The sequence below is a fragment of the Camellia sinensis genome, chromosome 11, assembly GCF_055761805.1.
Source record: "Camellia sinensis isolate YWXY chromosome 11, ASM5576180v1, whole genome shotgun sequence".
NCBI lineage: Eukaryota > Viridiplantae > Streptophyta > Magnoliopsida > Ericales > Theaceae > Camellia > Camellia sinensis.
The window spans coordinates 100,653,396-100,668,014 of record NC_138971.1 but is presented as its reverse complement, the minus strand read 5'-3'; the positions used below and the strand labels follow the sequence as shown (position 1 = coordinate 100,668,014).

At 41.5% G+C, this 14,619-nt stretch overlaps 1 protein-coding gene and 1 pseudogene across 1 annotated transcript; both read left to right on the top strand.

The window, feature by feature from the left end:
* The first annotated feature begins 12,257 nt into the window (after nucleotides 1-12,257).
* Nucleotides 12,258-13,145, top strand: LOC145802512 (uncharacterized). The gene has a single exon (XM_082895233.1). It carries the CDS (start codon nucleotides 12,258-12,260, stop codon nucleotides 13,143-13,145), a length of 888 nt encoding a protein of 295 aa, XP_082751359.1.
* Nucleotides 13,146-13,770: 625 nt separating this feature from the next.
* LOC145802511 (putative mitochondrial protein AtMg00860 pseudogene) lies at nucleotides 13,771-14,154 on the top strand (annotated as a pseudogene).
* Nucleotides 14,155-14,619: the final 465 nt, after the last annotated feature.

The following is a 14,619-nucleotide window of genomic DNA, read 5'->3' as shown; positions in this document are numbered from 1 at the left end:
GCTATGCGCATAACATAGTAATTCTAGGCTAATAATCGGAATAGGAACACATAATGCTTTCAAAACAAGATATCACGGTTAGTAGAGGCCGATCTTTGATCGGGTGAGAAGGGGTGCTCATAGCTGACCTTCCCCAATCGTACCCAAGTTCCCGAGCCGAGGCAACTTTGGTGATGATGGACACGTGACCTTTGGCACCGAGTCAGGGTTTCCTAAATTTCCCAAAATAAAATATTTAGGTGGTGACTCTGTATCTGGCAAAGCAGTCCATGTTTGGCACTTCTTTTCTAAAAATCTATTTTTCTCAAAACGATTTGTCGGATTTGGACTCTTTGGTTCAGATTAAGAACCGTGACCATTTGAGAGTCCTAAATTGTAGTGAACCCAAAACGAACAGAACGGGACTCGTTCTCTCGGGGCATTCGGGGACGTCTACAATCAACTGTGTGTTATCCATCAAAGATCTAGCATATGTTTATGCCACAAACTTAGAGCAAAAAACTTCTACTTCTTTTGTCGAAGAAAGCAAAAGTTTTAGGGCTATTGTGAGAGCCAGAAAAATATATATACCAGCTTATTGGGGCTAACCCAAACAAGGCCTATAATGGGCCCAACCCAAACAAATATCTTATGTCCCCTATAAAAGTGTGAGACCCTATACTCGAGGTATGTCTTTTCCCTACACTCCACACATAACACTATTGACTATTTTTTATCTATACTCTTTATTCATGGATTGTAACTTCATCATCGGAGTGTCCCCGACCGGTAACCCCGGTGGGGTGGCATCAACCATACTTATCCCTTGCAGGTTCATGGGATTATGCTCGTTAAATCTCAACAACAATCCATGTGAGGGATTATTTTGGATCTCACAGTTGTTTAGAGAGTTGATGTTATGTATGTGAGTTTGTTTAAAATAACTTGATAGTTGGTTTTTCAAAAAGGATTCTCCCTAGTTCTTTTCGGGTTCACTCGAGCGGTTTTTCATTCGCTCGAGCAGTCTTTGGTTCCCCCCCAGTATCTGTGTTTGTAGTATGAACTTCTAAGAGTGGGGTGTTCTTCGCTCGAGCCATGGGTTGGTCGCTTGAGCGGTATTCTGTGTTTGATGCACGAGCAATATTTCTTTCGCTCGAGCAGTATCTTTGTAGGTTTGAACTACTAAAAAAGGATCATTGTGCGCTCGAACCATGATTTGGTCACTTGAGTGGTTCCTTATGTCTAATGCTCGAGAGGTGTTTTGGTTGCTCCAACGGTTTGTGCACATATCAATACGAGAAAAAGATCTTTTCTTTCACTTTTTGATCTTTCTCTCTCTAAAACGTTTCTTTATCAGATTTCTTCACTTTGTTTCTAGTTCTTGATGAAACATCCTGATACACTCAAATCCATTGGTCTCTCCGCTGTAGTGCTTTGGAAAAAAGTGTAAAGCTCGTAGAGGTGAACGTTCTAATCAGAAAAGTTCATTTTCAACTCCGTCAAACTTTGGATCTTGTTCATCTCTCCTTCTAATCTTGAGGTAGGGATTTCATTAACTTGTTTGTATGATTTTTAGCATTGCCATGTGTTCCTTGAAAGAGTGGTGATTTGGGAGTTGTGGGTTTGATTTAGGGTTTGATTTGGAAGTGTGAAAGTGCGGTTTTCAAAGGGGTTCATGAGAAATGTTATAGAGATGAGTATATTGATATGTTGGGTTGAATCTTGAAAATCTCTCCTTTAAATGTGTTTTTGAAAGGAATAGATGTTTTGTTCAAAATATTGGAAAACATTGGTTTTTGAATTAAAGAAAAAAATAAAAGATATTGAGCTTTTGAAATGATAATATGAATATATTTGTTGATGATGAGAGTGGAGTTGAATATATATTATCACTTCTATATTGAGATTTTGAAATTATATATGTTGTTTGGAGATTAATTGTCCGTATAGAGATATCTATTTTGGAGTATCGGTGAAGAATAGTTTTTGATTATTCTAGAAATTGCATGAGGACTAGGATAATTGAAATCAATCACTTATACATCTTGCATTGAACATTGCTTCATATTTATACATTAAAAATGTATGGTTTTGAGAAAAATGGTTAATACCTTGTTGAACCAAGTTAGGGGGTGTGGTTGTGGTATTTTCAATGTTGGCTTGTGTGTCCTCGGTGAAAGTCCAGAAATTCATGCGATTAGGTGTCGATCGTTCCAGTTAGTATTAGTAAAATGGCTTTGGTAATGCTTTTATAACCTACTGGCAAACATGTACCTAGAGATTTCAAGTGTTGTGTATCCACTGCCCTGTTTTTTGATTTTTAAAAAGTATTGTTCTATGAATTGATTTATAATCATGCCATTGCTTGTTTTGAAGAAGAAAAGTGTAACATTTTGGTAAATGGCATTCATATGCATTCACCATATGACTTTGTTAATCATCATACAGTGTGTTAAGATATTCTTTACTGGGCTTTAGCTCTCTCTTGGTAGAAACCAACTTTCAAGTATTGATGGTGTGCCTTTGCCAATGACTTGGCTTGAGAGGATATTGGTGCTGAAGGCTCAATTTTTTTTGTGTTGTAAATTTTTAATCGTTTTGGGCTTGACCCACTTTTGTTGGAACGAAGCATCGTCTTGGAAATATGTAGCCATTAAGGCATGAACTTGTCTATATTTCCTTTCATTTCTATATAGTGCTATGTGTCACATGCTATAGATTCAGAATTTAGGGTTTATGAATGTATAATGCATGTGGCACCTTTTGTAATGTTTTCCAGAGAATTAATGAAAGACTAAACCATATTAGTTTTGTGCTTATCTGGTATACCTTATGGGTTTATCTGTTGTTATATTTTGGGGGTGTTTAAGTGAGTATGGAACTTAGTTTCTAAGATATTGGTTGTGTCTACAAATTCCTAGAAGTCCCGTTAGAAGAACACTCAATCACTGTTAATCCTAACAGGAACTCTGGCAAAGTCGCAGAATGGTCATTATTTGGGAAAAAAAATTCGTTTGTGAATACGTGATTCAGTGCTTACGTGGAGTGAATTATTGTGTAGTCCACTATATTAGGACATATGTGAATTAGTTATGGTACATTGTGAATATGCTAAAATTTGTGTTACCTTTATTAGTATTGCCAACGGACCTGGTGGTGGTAGGCTTGACATTTTTACATGGCAAGAAGTGTAGATTCAAGATGAGATTCCGACACAAGAGGAGGGGTTAGCCATGCAAACATGGCGAGCCAATGGGTCAGCAAGCCATGGGCGCCTTAGCCCGTCAAATGGAAGGAGCATTACGGGAATCTGTGGACATTCTCAGAGTTGAGAATCAAGTCTAGGTCTATGTTACAGAGATAGGGCTATCTTTTCCAAAGAGAGAATTATTTCGGTCGAATCCAAATGAGTTTGTGGGAGATCTGGAGGAGCCACTGAAGGCTAATGAGTGGCTCAAGCAGATGGTGAAGATGTTTGAGATGCTTGGCATCGAAGACGACAGTTCGAGGATGACCTTGGCAACCTTTCAGTTGAAGGGCAACACGGGTCAATGGTGGAAGTTTCTGAGGGGCCGTATTGGGGTGACTTGGGAAGCTTTTGTTAATGCCTTCAAGGATAAGTTTTTACCACCCACAGAAGGAAGAAGTTAAAAGAGCAATTTTTAAAGCTCAAGCACTTGAACACACTGGTGGCCGAGTTTGATACGGCTTTCACTAGCCTTTCTAGGTTTGCACCAAAACTCGTAGGGACGAACAAACATTGTTGTATCGAGTTTGAGAAAAGATTAAGGACCATGCTCATTTTCAAAGTGGTCGGGTCTATGATTCAGGACTATAGGTGCCTTGTCGAATCAACGGCCTATTTGGAGGTCGTGATTCAGGCGAAGAAGGAATAGATGAGCGGCTCTAGGCTAAAAGGGCAGGAGTCTCGGGGAAATGTGAGGGACAACAAAAGGCAGAGGCGTTTTTACCCCAAAATAGTCCTAGGCTTTGCAATCTAGATCTACCTTTCCTGTGTCGAACTTTGGTTGAGGAAAGGGAAACCAAGGTAGATTCACGTGCTTCAAGTGTGGTCAATTAGGCCACAAGTCTTTAGCTTACCCACAGAGAGAAGAAGGGCAACAATATGCATTGTCTTTGACTTATTCTCAGAGTTAGGGCCAAGGGAAAGGATAGTAGTGTACCTAGTATCAATGTGAGTAATTTGGGCATTTGAGGAGTTTTTGCCCTTAGTCTGGTGGCACATTTGGTGCTTCTGGTTAAAGGTAAACATAGACCCATCAGCCAGGTTAATTTGTTCAAGCCTCAAGAGCCAACTAGAGAGCTATTTTGGCTCAGTCAGTTCTTCAGGCCTATGCTCCGAAGGGTGAGCAAGTTGATTAGAAACCTTTAGGGCCTGTGTATGTGTAGACACCCCATTTTTGACCGACCTTAAGACTTAGACATCACCAATTGAGCACTCGGTGATGATGCATATTGTGCTCGTTCTAAGGTTTCAGAGTCTCGGTTGTGAGCCTTGCCTCCGGACTTCGGGGCTCTTTTGTGCTTTGCCACAATTTGCGAACCAGGTCCTGTTTTCTCTGTTTTCTCTTCCCGAAGGGAGGGAGAGGTCTCATAGACCATCTCTCAGTGGCCGTAGGCTACGTTTCGTTGTCGTAGGCCATTTTTCCCATTTGGAGACTAGTTTCCGGTTTTCGCAGCCGTCGGCCGTGTGCCTCGGTTCGGGACCGCTTAAATACCTCTGTTTGCTCTGATTTTTGGTACACACCTTGTTTCCTCTCTTTTGAGGGACACTGTGGCCCGAGTGACCACCTTCGTGGTCGCACGCCACTTCCGGTACCTAACAGCCTGTTTTCAGGGCCCTAGGCTGCGTGTTTTGGCCCGCGAACCCTCGTTTTGCATCAGTTAGGGTTCGTTTTTGGTATGGACCCTATTTTCATTGTTAGGAAGGTTGTAGGATGGTGGGAGACCAACAATTCTTATGAAAATTATTTTCTCTCTCCTCCAGCCTGTTTTCTTGACCGAAGGTTTTCTCACTTTTGGACATTAATTTCTGGTCTCCCATACCACCATTGTATTCTACTCACCTGGGAGGCCACCAATATGGGTAGGCCGACCAGTTTTTCTTCCTGACCCTTTTGAACCTTGCTAGAAAGCTGGTTTTTCTCACTCTTGGGCCATAATTTCTGGTCTCCCACCATACAGTTGTGTTGTACTCACCTAGGAGGCCACCAATCTGGTATGGCCGCCCACCTTTTCAACTTGACCTTTTTGACCCCTGGTCAGGGGGAGTGGCCAGCCGACCACCTTAATTGGTCAGCCTGCTTCCTGCTTTTCGGTCTCTTTGAGTGTAAGCCAGATGTGCCAACTGGAAGCCTCAGAAGTGATCCTCCATACATGTGTATGGAGGATCTTTGAGCTTGGTTTGAAGCTTCTTAGAGAAGCTTTGGCCTCTCTTCTCTATAAAGGGAGGCCTCCTCTTCCATTGCTAGGGTTGAACCTTTTGGTTAGAGCATACATACAGTTCCCTCCATATCTCTCTCTTCCAAGCTCCAAAACTCCATTATTCTTGGCCATTTGCACTACACCTCCTAGCACAACACCTCCACCATCCATCCAAGCACCTTGGAACTAATTTTCAAAGGTTGAAGGCTCATTACCTTGGTCTAGAAGTTGCTAAGGGTCGGCTCTACAAGGGTAAGCCTCTATTTCCCCTTTTTTGTTTTGCATTATTTTGCCTCATTTCTTAGCTCTATTTGAAAGCATTTCTGGGTTTTGTTATAAACTAAAAAGTTTCTTATTTTGAGCTTCTCTTGAAGTTTGATTAAGGATACTTTTCTGTTTGAGGTCTTCTACCTCCTTGTATGCTCTATCCCTCTTTGTAGGCTTATTTTATTTCCTATCTTAGCCTTACTTGTGAGCATTTTCGAGATTTGTTATAAACTGAAAAGAGACTTATTTTGAGCCCCTCTTGATGTTTGATTAAGGACACTTCTGTGTTTGGGGCCACCTTCCCCTTTGCATGCTTCATTTCCTCATGTTTAAGGCTATGCATTAGAGCATTTGTGTTGGCCTTGGTTTGGCCTTTTAGCCACTAAAATACAGTGGATTTTTAGTGGCTTAGATGTGTTTTTGAGCTCTAAAATCAGAGAGGGGTGACCCTCTCACCCCTTGTTCTCTTTACTAGCTTTGTTGGCCTTCCAAAGGGGCTCCTACTTGCATGTTGTGAAGTCACATTTCAGGCCCTATTTTCTGAGTTTTAAGGTCTGCCTTGACTCTGTCCAGAGCCCATTTTGCCATATTTTGTGTCTTTGATGCATGTGTAGAACAATCCCATTCAAGGCCTTTCAAAGGGGCCTTTATTTTCATGTTTCCTAGACCCATTTCAGGCTCTTTTTAGTGGGTTTTAGGACCCTTAGAACCTCTGTCCAGAGGTGGTTTTTCCATTGTATGTGTTCATCATGCCTGTGTAGAACAACCCCCTTTTTGGCCTTTCAAAGGAGCCCACCATTCTTGCATGCATTGACGAAGTTTTAGTGGTTATTTGGGCATATTTTGGCATGGCATACTTCTGTTTTTGGCTGGTTTGGTGAGCCTTCATACGCTCCATATAGTTGTAGTGTAACTCATGGTTCTCTAGCTTTCTTTGCATGCTTTGTTGACCCTTGATTTTGCCTTAAACTGATATTGTGCTCATTTTGGACTGCCCTAGCTCTTTTTTCGTGTCTCATGGTAGAATGATGTTGGTTTTCCATGCTTGTAGTTCAATACCCATGCTTAACTTTGAGTTTTGAGGTTCATTACATGCGTATACTGAGGTGTGTTCATGTTTTGGGCTCATTATACATCATATTTTAGAGCTTGTTTGAATGGCATATTGCCATGTTTTGTACTCTTTAAATGTGTTTGAGAGTCAGACTTGTATGCCTTGTTTTCGGACCATTGGATGAGCTCCATTTCGATGCATTCCAAGCCATCATTTTAGGCCATTTCCCCACTGTTTCAGACCTGCCTAGGGTCTGTTTAGGGTTGGTTTTGCCTTTGGTGCATTGCTTTGGGTACCTCTAGTGTAACGCACTTCACTAGTTTCGGTACCCGGGCCCCCTAGCTTGCATTGTGTGCCATATTTGCATGTTTCGGGACCATATTTTATGTCATTTCAGAGCTGTATCATGTGTCATTTTATGCCATGCTTTGGTAGAGTGGCATTTAATGCCTTAGGATTGTTCCCTTGCATCGTGCATGTTTGCATGTGTTTCGGTTGTCTCATTTCCATCATATGGCCACTGATGTGAGTGTAGCTGAGGTCCACTCATGTTGGTGTAAGCCCATCGTGCATTGTGTATGCCATTTTAGTCCATAGCATTACGTATGCTAGGTTGCATGTTAGAGCATTGTGTATGTCATGTTACATCACGTGCATTGTGTATGCCATCTTAGTCCATGGCATTGCATATGCTAGGTTACATGTTAGTCACATTGTGTATGCCATCTCATTCTCATTTGCATTGTGTTTGGGATAGGAGTTAGCCCGAGCACAGGAAACGAGGGACGTTTCGTACTCCAAGTGACGGAACATGTCTCAATTCCCGGTCGCCGACACTCCGGATTAACCATGATGGAGTCTAGGCCTTGTTGTGTTTATATGTGCATTCATTTCACATCGAGTCGGGCAATTCGACTCCTCGACCATCGTGTATCGAGATGCGTGATTGGTGGCACGAGGATCGAGGTGTGCATACATATGTGAAAATACTTTGCCATGCCCCTTTCTTGCTCTCTGTTGCAGCAAATCAGAAATCAGCAACTTTCTAAAGCCTTGCACAGCATTCCAGGATTAATTGCAAATAGAGGCGAATCGGGGCATCGCAATGGATTTATGTGCAAGGCAACTCGAGCATGCAGCTTTCATCATTTGGAACAGAGCTGAGGCGGTCCATGAATTTGCATGCTAGTTTATTCACTTTCCTAGTTAATTTGTTAATTAATTACGGTTTTGTAATATTTAATCATTCATTCGGACTGTATTATTTATTCGGACCCTCCGAGCGAGGGCACAATTGTAATAAGTGTGCGTTTGTGTGATGTATGTCTTCCAACCCCACGTCTTTTTCCCTTTTATTTACCAGCTTATGATGGTTAGTTTAGGGCATGTTTCAATTAGCATACTTATGATAGCATGTTTGCATTCATTCATCTGTCTTGTATGCACCGGGCTCGGAGCATCATACTAACTGCATTGTATTTCAATTCCGAGTTGAATACTTGTTAGTTGTAGCATTTCACATGCCATCTTTAGAATAGCCGAGCCTATTGTAGTTGCATTCCTGCATGTGTTGCATTAGGCATTTCAGCATAGTTAGGATCATGCATGGATTCCTAACATGGCTTTTGTTTTGGTTTGGAGTACTCAGTAAGTGTTTATGCTTTAGCATCCTTGCATGTATGTGAGTGATTGTCATGATAGCATGCTTACCATGAGACTATGTGCTTATGTGATACAACTGCCTGAATGCTTGTGAAGCCCTGAAAAATGTTTTCTCTTTAAAAACAAAAAAAAAAAAAAAGTTTTAATTATTTGCTTAAAACCCCTTAGTTATGAGAATTATTTTGAATCTTGTTGATTAATATTGTTTTTGTTGTTTTATCAAAACAGGAATATCTTTAATAGTGGCCATTCATATTCCAACTAGTGTCCATTCATAGTCTAACTAGTGTTCATTTAATTCTAGTTAGTGTTCATTTAACATCAATTAGTGTTTAGTGTTCATTTAATATCAATTAGTGTTCATTTAAATCTCAAAGTAGTGGTTCATTCATAACCTAACTAGTGGGCTAGGGTCCTTTCATTTTTCAAGTAGTGGTTCCTTCATATCCTAACTAGTAGGCTATAATGACAACCTTTCAATACCAACTACACCAAGGTTGCCTATAAATATCACCATGCAACACTCTCACACTTCCACATTCGACCTAAGGAGAGGAAAGAGAACAAGAGAGGAATTTTGAGAGGAAGAGGAAGGGAGAAGAGAGCCATCTTGTTCAGAACTTAGCATGTAAGCCACAACACAACCTTCTCTTTCATTTTCCCATTTTCAAATACCTGTCTTAGGGTTCTAGATAATGTTTTAGATCTGTTATTTATTAGTTACTTGTGTTAAAAATGCTAAGAGTTGAGTATTGATTCTATCTCTTTTGTATTTTCCTATCTCGGCACAAAACCATCGTTTTCTCCATATCAATCTCTCAACTTTCCAAGGACACACCTTCAAGCAAACTTTTTGAGTTAAATATATTCTGGTTAGCATGTTTTCTTCACAAAAGAAACGAAAACTTTCCTTTGGGTGGAACCCTTTTCTTATAAATCTTCTTGTTTTGGACATCTACCCTAGAAATTGTTTTTACAGCCCACTTTCAAAAATTTCAGAAAAATGTATAAAATTGTTCTTGACCTCTATTTTAGGTCAAACTTTTCCTTAAGGAGTTAGCTTTCAAATAAAATTGGTTTCATTGAAAAACATTAAGCGGTTTGCAAGAAAATCAAATTTTCATAACGATCGACGGGTCTGGACAGAATCTGGACAGCGCTGGAACGTTTTCTAAATAACTTAAAATCTGGAAAAGCAAACCCATTTCCGAAAAATGTTCTAGAAACTAGATCAAATTCTCCACGAATCATAGGAAGACCAAGTCTGGTGAAGGATTTAAACTAGCCTTTCATTTTAATCTTTATGTGATATTAAATTTGGAAATATTTGTTATGTATGGATGTTTTATGTCCTGGTATTCATGAAAATGTGTTATGATCATATCTTGGCAATATATTTTATGTGTGATGTTATGTTATTTATCTTTCTTATCTTAAGGTTGCATGTTTATGTGGATATTATTATCTTGTAAGTTGGACTAACCTTGACTTAAAAATCTTTACTCAACGGGAAAGCTAATTGGGAGGGTATTGGGTTTTCAAGCACTTGAGTAATGGAAAGATGAGAAAATGTTATACGGTTGTTGGGATGCATCCCTAATTGGAAGTTAAAGTCTTGTGCAAGTGGTTTTCGGAACCCTTGAACGGAGCGGTTGTATTCGGACCCTAGGTGGTTTGGTGTGAGGAGGGTTTTGGGCAAGGCCCTATTTCACCGTCTCTTTTGAGGCCCTGCTTTTGGCACTACGAGGTATATAACTGATGGTAGGCATCCGAGGTTAGTTCTGCAACAAAGCAGCAAAAGAGGGGGCATACCGAATAATCTGAGTCCGATTCTTGTGGTGGGGAGGACGAAAACTCTTTGGGGGATTTCTAGTTTACTAACAGTTAACTGGTAACCATTTATTTATTTGTTGTGTTGTGTATCATGCTCTACTACTTGAAGTTATATTTGTGATTGTGTATTGGACTCGGGAAAAAGGGCTGGGGTGTGTGTGTGTTTACTGGGCATTCAAAGCTCACGGCGTGTTATGCCAGGTGCCGAAGAGGAACATATAGCTGGAGTCGACGAGCCTGAAACATTCGAAGACCTTTGGCTATCTTAGAAAAGTTAAAAATTTCTCTTTTGATATTTTGTAAGACTCGTATGAAGATTTAAATTTTCTTTGGGATGTAATGTAATGGAACAAGCTTTTGAAATTAATATTATTATGGTTGTTATGTATTGGTATTCTATAGAAGTAGACGTATGCACCTTAACAGTGACTCTCCCTTGGCTACAATCAATAGTGTAGTATCGGGGCGTTACAATTTGGTATTAGAGCCTAGGTTCAACCCTTAATCCACGCAACCCAATATGCGACTCTAGAAGCCCTTACCCCTTTATCTTATTTTGTCTATCACGCTACTAATTTAAGGTAGACTGACAAATAAAAATCTTTTTCCACCTTAGGATGTCAGCGGGAGACTATCCAGGACGCGACATTAGTCTCGACTCATGGGCTACTTTTCGTAGGCAAGGAAGGAGGGCTATGTCTATCAGCCCCAACTTTAGCCACCGACACTGTGTGAGTGCCATCGAGGAAATGATCAGAACGAAGATACATAAGGTGGAAACGGAGTACTCCTGCTATACGTGGGAGCAAAAGAGGTCTCTGGTGCGACGCCGCCTACAATTTTTGAGTCGGGCAGCGAAGAAGGTGGTCCAAATGGAGCAAGATGATCAGAGGATAGACTCCTCGATACACCGAACTTTGACCACCATAGCATACCACCGACCACCAACTCAGGCTGAAAGCTACGCATCTTGTTATCAGGGGCCAAGCAACAATCAACCAAGGAATATAGAGCAACCACCAGAACAGAATGGAGTAACCCCAGTCTACCCTATAGAGGTGTCGTCTGAACACAATCCCTCCTCACCAACGTACACCCCCCGCTCTCCGAACCAAGCCACTGACTCCGCTGAGGAAGATCCAGAAGAAGACTTTGATTGGTCGGGAAACGAGAACTAGTTCGAGAAATAGTAAAGCTAGACTTTTGTAAGATCCGCTGATGGGATCCTTAGAATAAGATAGCCTGAACTTTGTAATGCGTAGATGCCCTTTAAATGTAACTCCGATTAGGAGCCCTTTTGGAATGATGCCTATTATAATATACGAATGATGTGTTGATCTATGTTGTTGATTGTTATTTGTTTTAGTACACTCTAAGGAAACTGAACTTTCATTTCAAATCTAAATAGTAAGATTTTCTAAAACTGGAACCAACGCACCACGTGCCATGAACAGAATGGTGGACATGCGAGCTAATGACTATGCCGGAACCAGCAACAACACACGAAACCGCCCCAGAAACCAACGCGGACCCGTCCCCACAGGGGCTGACATTCCCAATAATCCAGGACATCAAATTTAGGAGGGATTAGGGCAAGTAAGGAACAATCGGCAGAATGAGAGGACTCGACTCTTTTCTGAGTTTCGAAAGCAAAGGCCCCCAAAGTTCACTGGTGTGCCGGACCCAAAGGTAGCTGAAAACTGGCTTCGACAGATAGAGAAAATGCTAGACACCATGGGCATAACCGAGGCCGCTGATAGAATAGCTTTGGCAGTATTCGAGCTTGATGATGAGGCTGACCACTGGTGGGAGTTAATCAAGAACACTCGTGACGTAGCACCAGTTCAGGGAACTGTTCCTAAATAAATATTTTCCAAATATGGTCCGTCGAGAGCGAGTCAAGGAATTCCAAAACCTGGAACAAGGAAACATGACCGTGACCCAGTATGCTGCAAAATTTGAAGAACTAGCCCGTTACGCAACTTGATTTGTAGCAAATGATCAAGAGAAGGCAAGGATGTTCGAGTGGGGGTTGGACCTTACAATTAGGAGAAGAGTTCTTCCGCAACGGCTCCCCACATTTGCTGAAGTGCTGGATACGACGTTAAAGTCTGAGAGGGAAGTAACAGACGCTAGAAAGGCTTGGAACAAGAGGAGAGGGAGTCAGACGTCTATTGGACCTCGAAGGAACCAAAAAGGAAACATGACGCCAAAGCCCTACTCCAGACCACAACCACAACAGCAACAGATCCAGAGAGGAGGCTATCAACAAAGTCCGACGGGACAAATCCAGTGCCTTTATTGCCAACAATTAGGGCACAAAAAGAGCGAATGCCCCCAACTCCCTCCATCTAGGTACCAAGGAGGAGGTTTCGAAGCAAATGCCCAGGCATTAGGTGGGCGGAAGCCTTGGACGAACAAGACAGGATCGACTGGACTGCAGCACCAGAAGAATGGGGGAACTCAAAACACCAAGACCAGTGGCAACCAGAAGGCAATCGACAGAGTCTTTGCCTTGCAAGAGAAAGAAGCAGACCCGCCTGTTATTGAGGGTAATTTAGTATTATACAATTCTTGGGTGCATGTTTTATTTGATACTGGTGCATCACATTCCTTTATATCCTCTGCTTGCGCTCAGTCATTAGGACTTGTATGTGAACCCTTAGAAACTGCCTTAAATGTAATGTCACCTATGGGAGGATGCATTCGGATAGGATTGATCTGTAAGAACTGTAAGATAGGAATGTCAAACCTCCACTTAACGTGCGACCTTCGTGTCATGGAAATGTTAGACTTCGATATTATTTTTGGGCATGGGCTGGTTGTCTACCCACCGAGCAGTGATCAACTGTCATCAGAGGAAAGTGGTAGCTCATACACTGGATGGAACTCATTTCCAGTTTAAGGGGGATAGACAAGACCCCATGGCTTCAACAAAACATAGGACGCAGTGGTGCGATCAAATTGCGGGTAGGATAGCAAGTCTGATTTTGAATGAGGAAGGCCAAGGAGAATTAGAACTACCACGCATAGTATGTGAATATGCAAATGTATTTCCTACGGAGTTAATGGGATTGCCACCAACCCGGGAAGTAGATTTGAGCATCGAGCTATAACCTGGAACCACCCCAATATCCATGGCCTCGTATCGTATGGCACCAGTAGAATTACGAGAATTGAAGACACAACTACAGGAATTGCTAGAGAGAGGATTCATTAGGCCAAGTATTTCGCCATGGGGAGCACCCATGTTGTTCGTTAAGAAGAAGGATGGGTCGTTGAGGCTATGCATAGATTACCGTCGACTTAATCGAGCCACGATTAAAAATCGATACCCAGTTCCATGAATTGATGACCTTTTTGACCAACTTAGAGGCTCAGGGTGCTATTCAAAGATCGATCTTAGGTCAGGTTACCATCAACTACGAGTCAAGGAGGAGGACATACCAAAAACTGCCTTTCGTACTAGATATGGCCACTATGAGTTCGTAGTAATGCCCTTCGGACTAACCAATGCACCGGCAGTATCCATGACCCTAATGAATAAGATCTTTAGACCATACCTCGATCAGTTTGTGCTAGTATTTATTGATGACATCTTGGTTTATTCAAGATCTGAAGAAGAGCATGAGCAACATTTAAGGGCTGTCCTTCAAGTTCTTAGGGATAATCGGTTATATGCCAAGGCAAGCAAATATGAGTTCTGGTTGAATGAAGTAAAATTCTTAGGGTATGTAGTATCAGAGAATGGGATTGCGGTGGATCCAAACAAGGTGGAGGCAGTATTAGACTGGAAACAACCAAAAACTGTGTCAGAAATTCACAGTTTCTTAGGATTGGCCGGTTATTACCGGAGGTTCCTCCAAGATTTCTCCAAACTAGCCAAACCAATGACTCGTTTGACGCAAAAATGAGTAAAGTATAAGTGGGACGAAGCTTGCGAAAAATCCTTTCAAGAGTTAAAGAAGAGGTTAACTAGTGCACCAATTTTGACCATCCCAGAACGAGAAGTGAGGTATACTGTGTATTGCGATGCGTCTAAAGAAGGGTTAGGGTGCGTGCTCATGCAGAATGGAAAGGTAGTCACGTATGGATCCAGGCAGTTGAAACCTCATGAGCGTAACTACCCAACACATGACCTGGAGTTAGCAGCCATAGTTTTTGCCCTAAAGCAATGGTGACATTACCTATATGGGGAACAATTCTAGATTTTCACAGATCACAAGAGTTTGAAGTATCTATTTACACAGAAGGACCTCAACTTAAGACAGAGATGATGGATGGAGTATCTTGAAGATTTCCAGTTCACTCTCTCATATCATTCTGGTAAAGCCAATGTAGTAGCAGATGCTCTCAGTCGTAAGAGCAGAGGGATGATG

What these genes read in the sequence shown, in the direction of transcription:
- LOC145802512 (XM_082895233.1), top strand. Translation starts at nt 12,258, where the DNA reads ATGTTCGAGTGGGGGTTGGACCTTACAATTAGGAGAAGAGTTCTTCCG.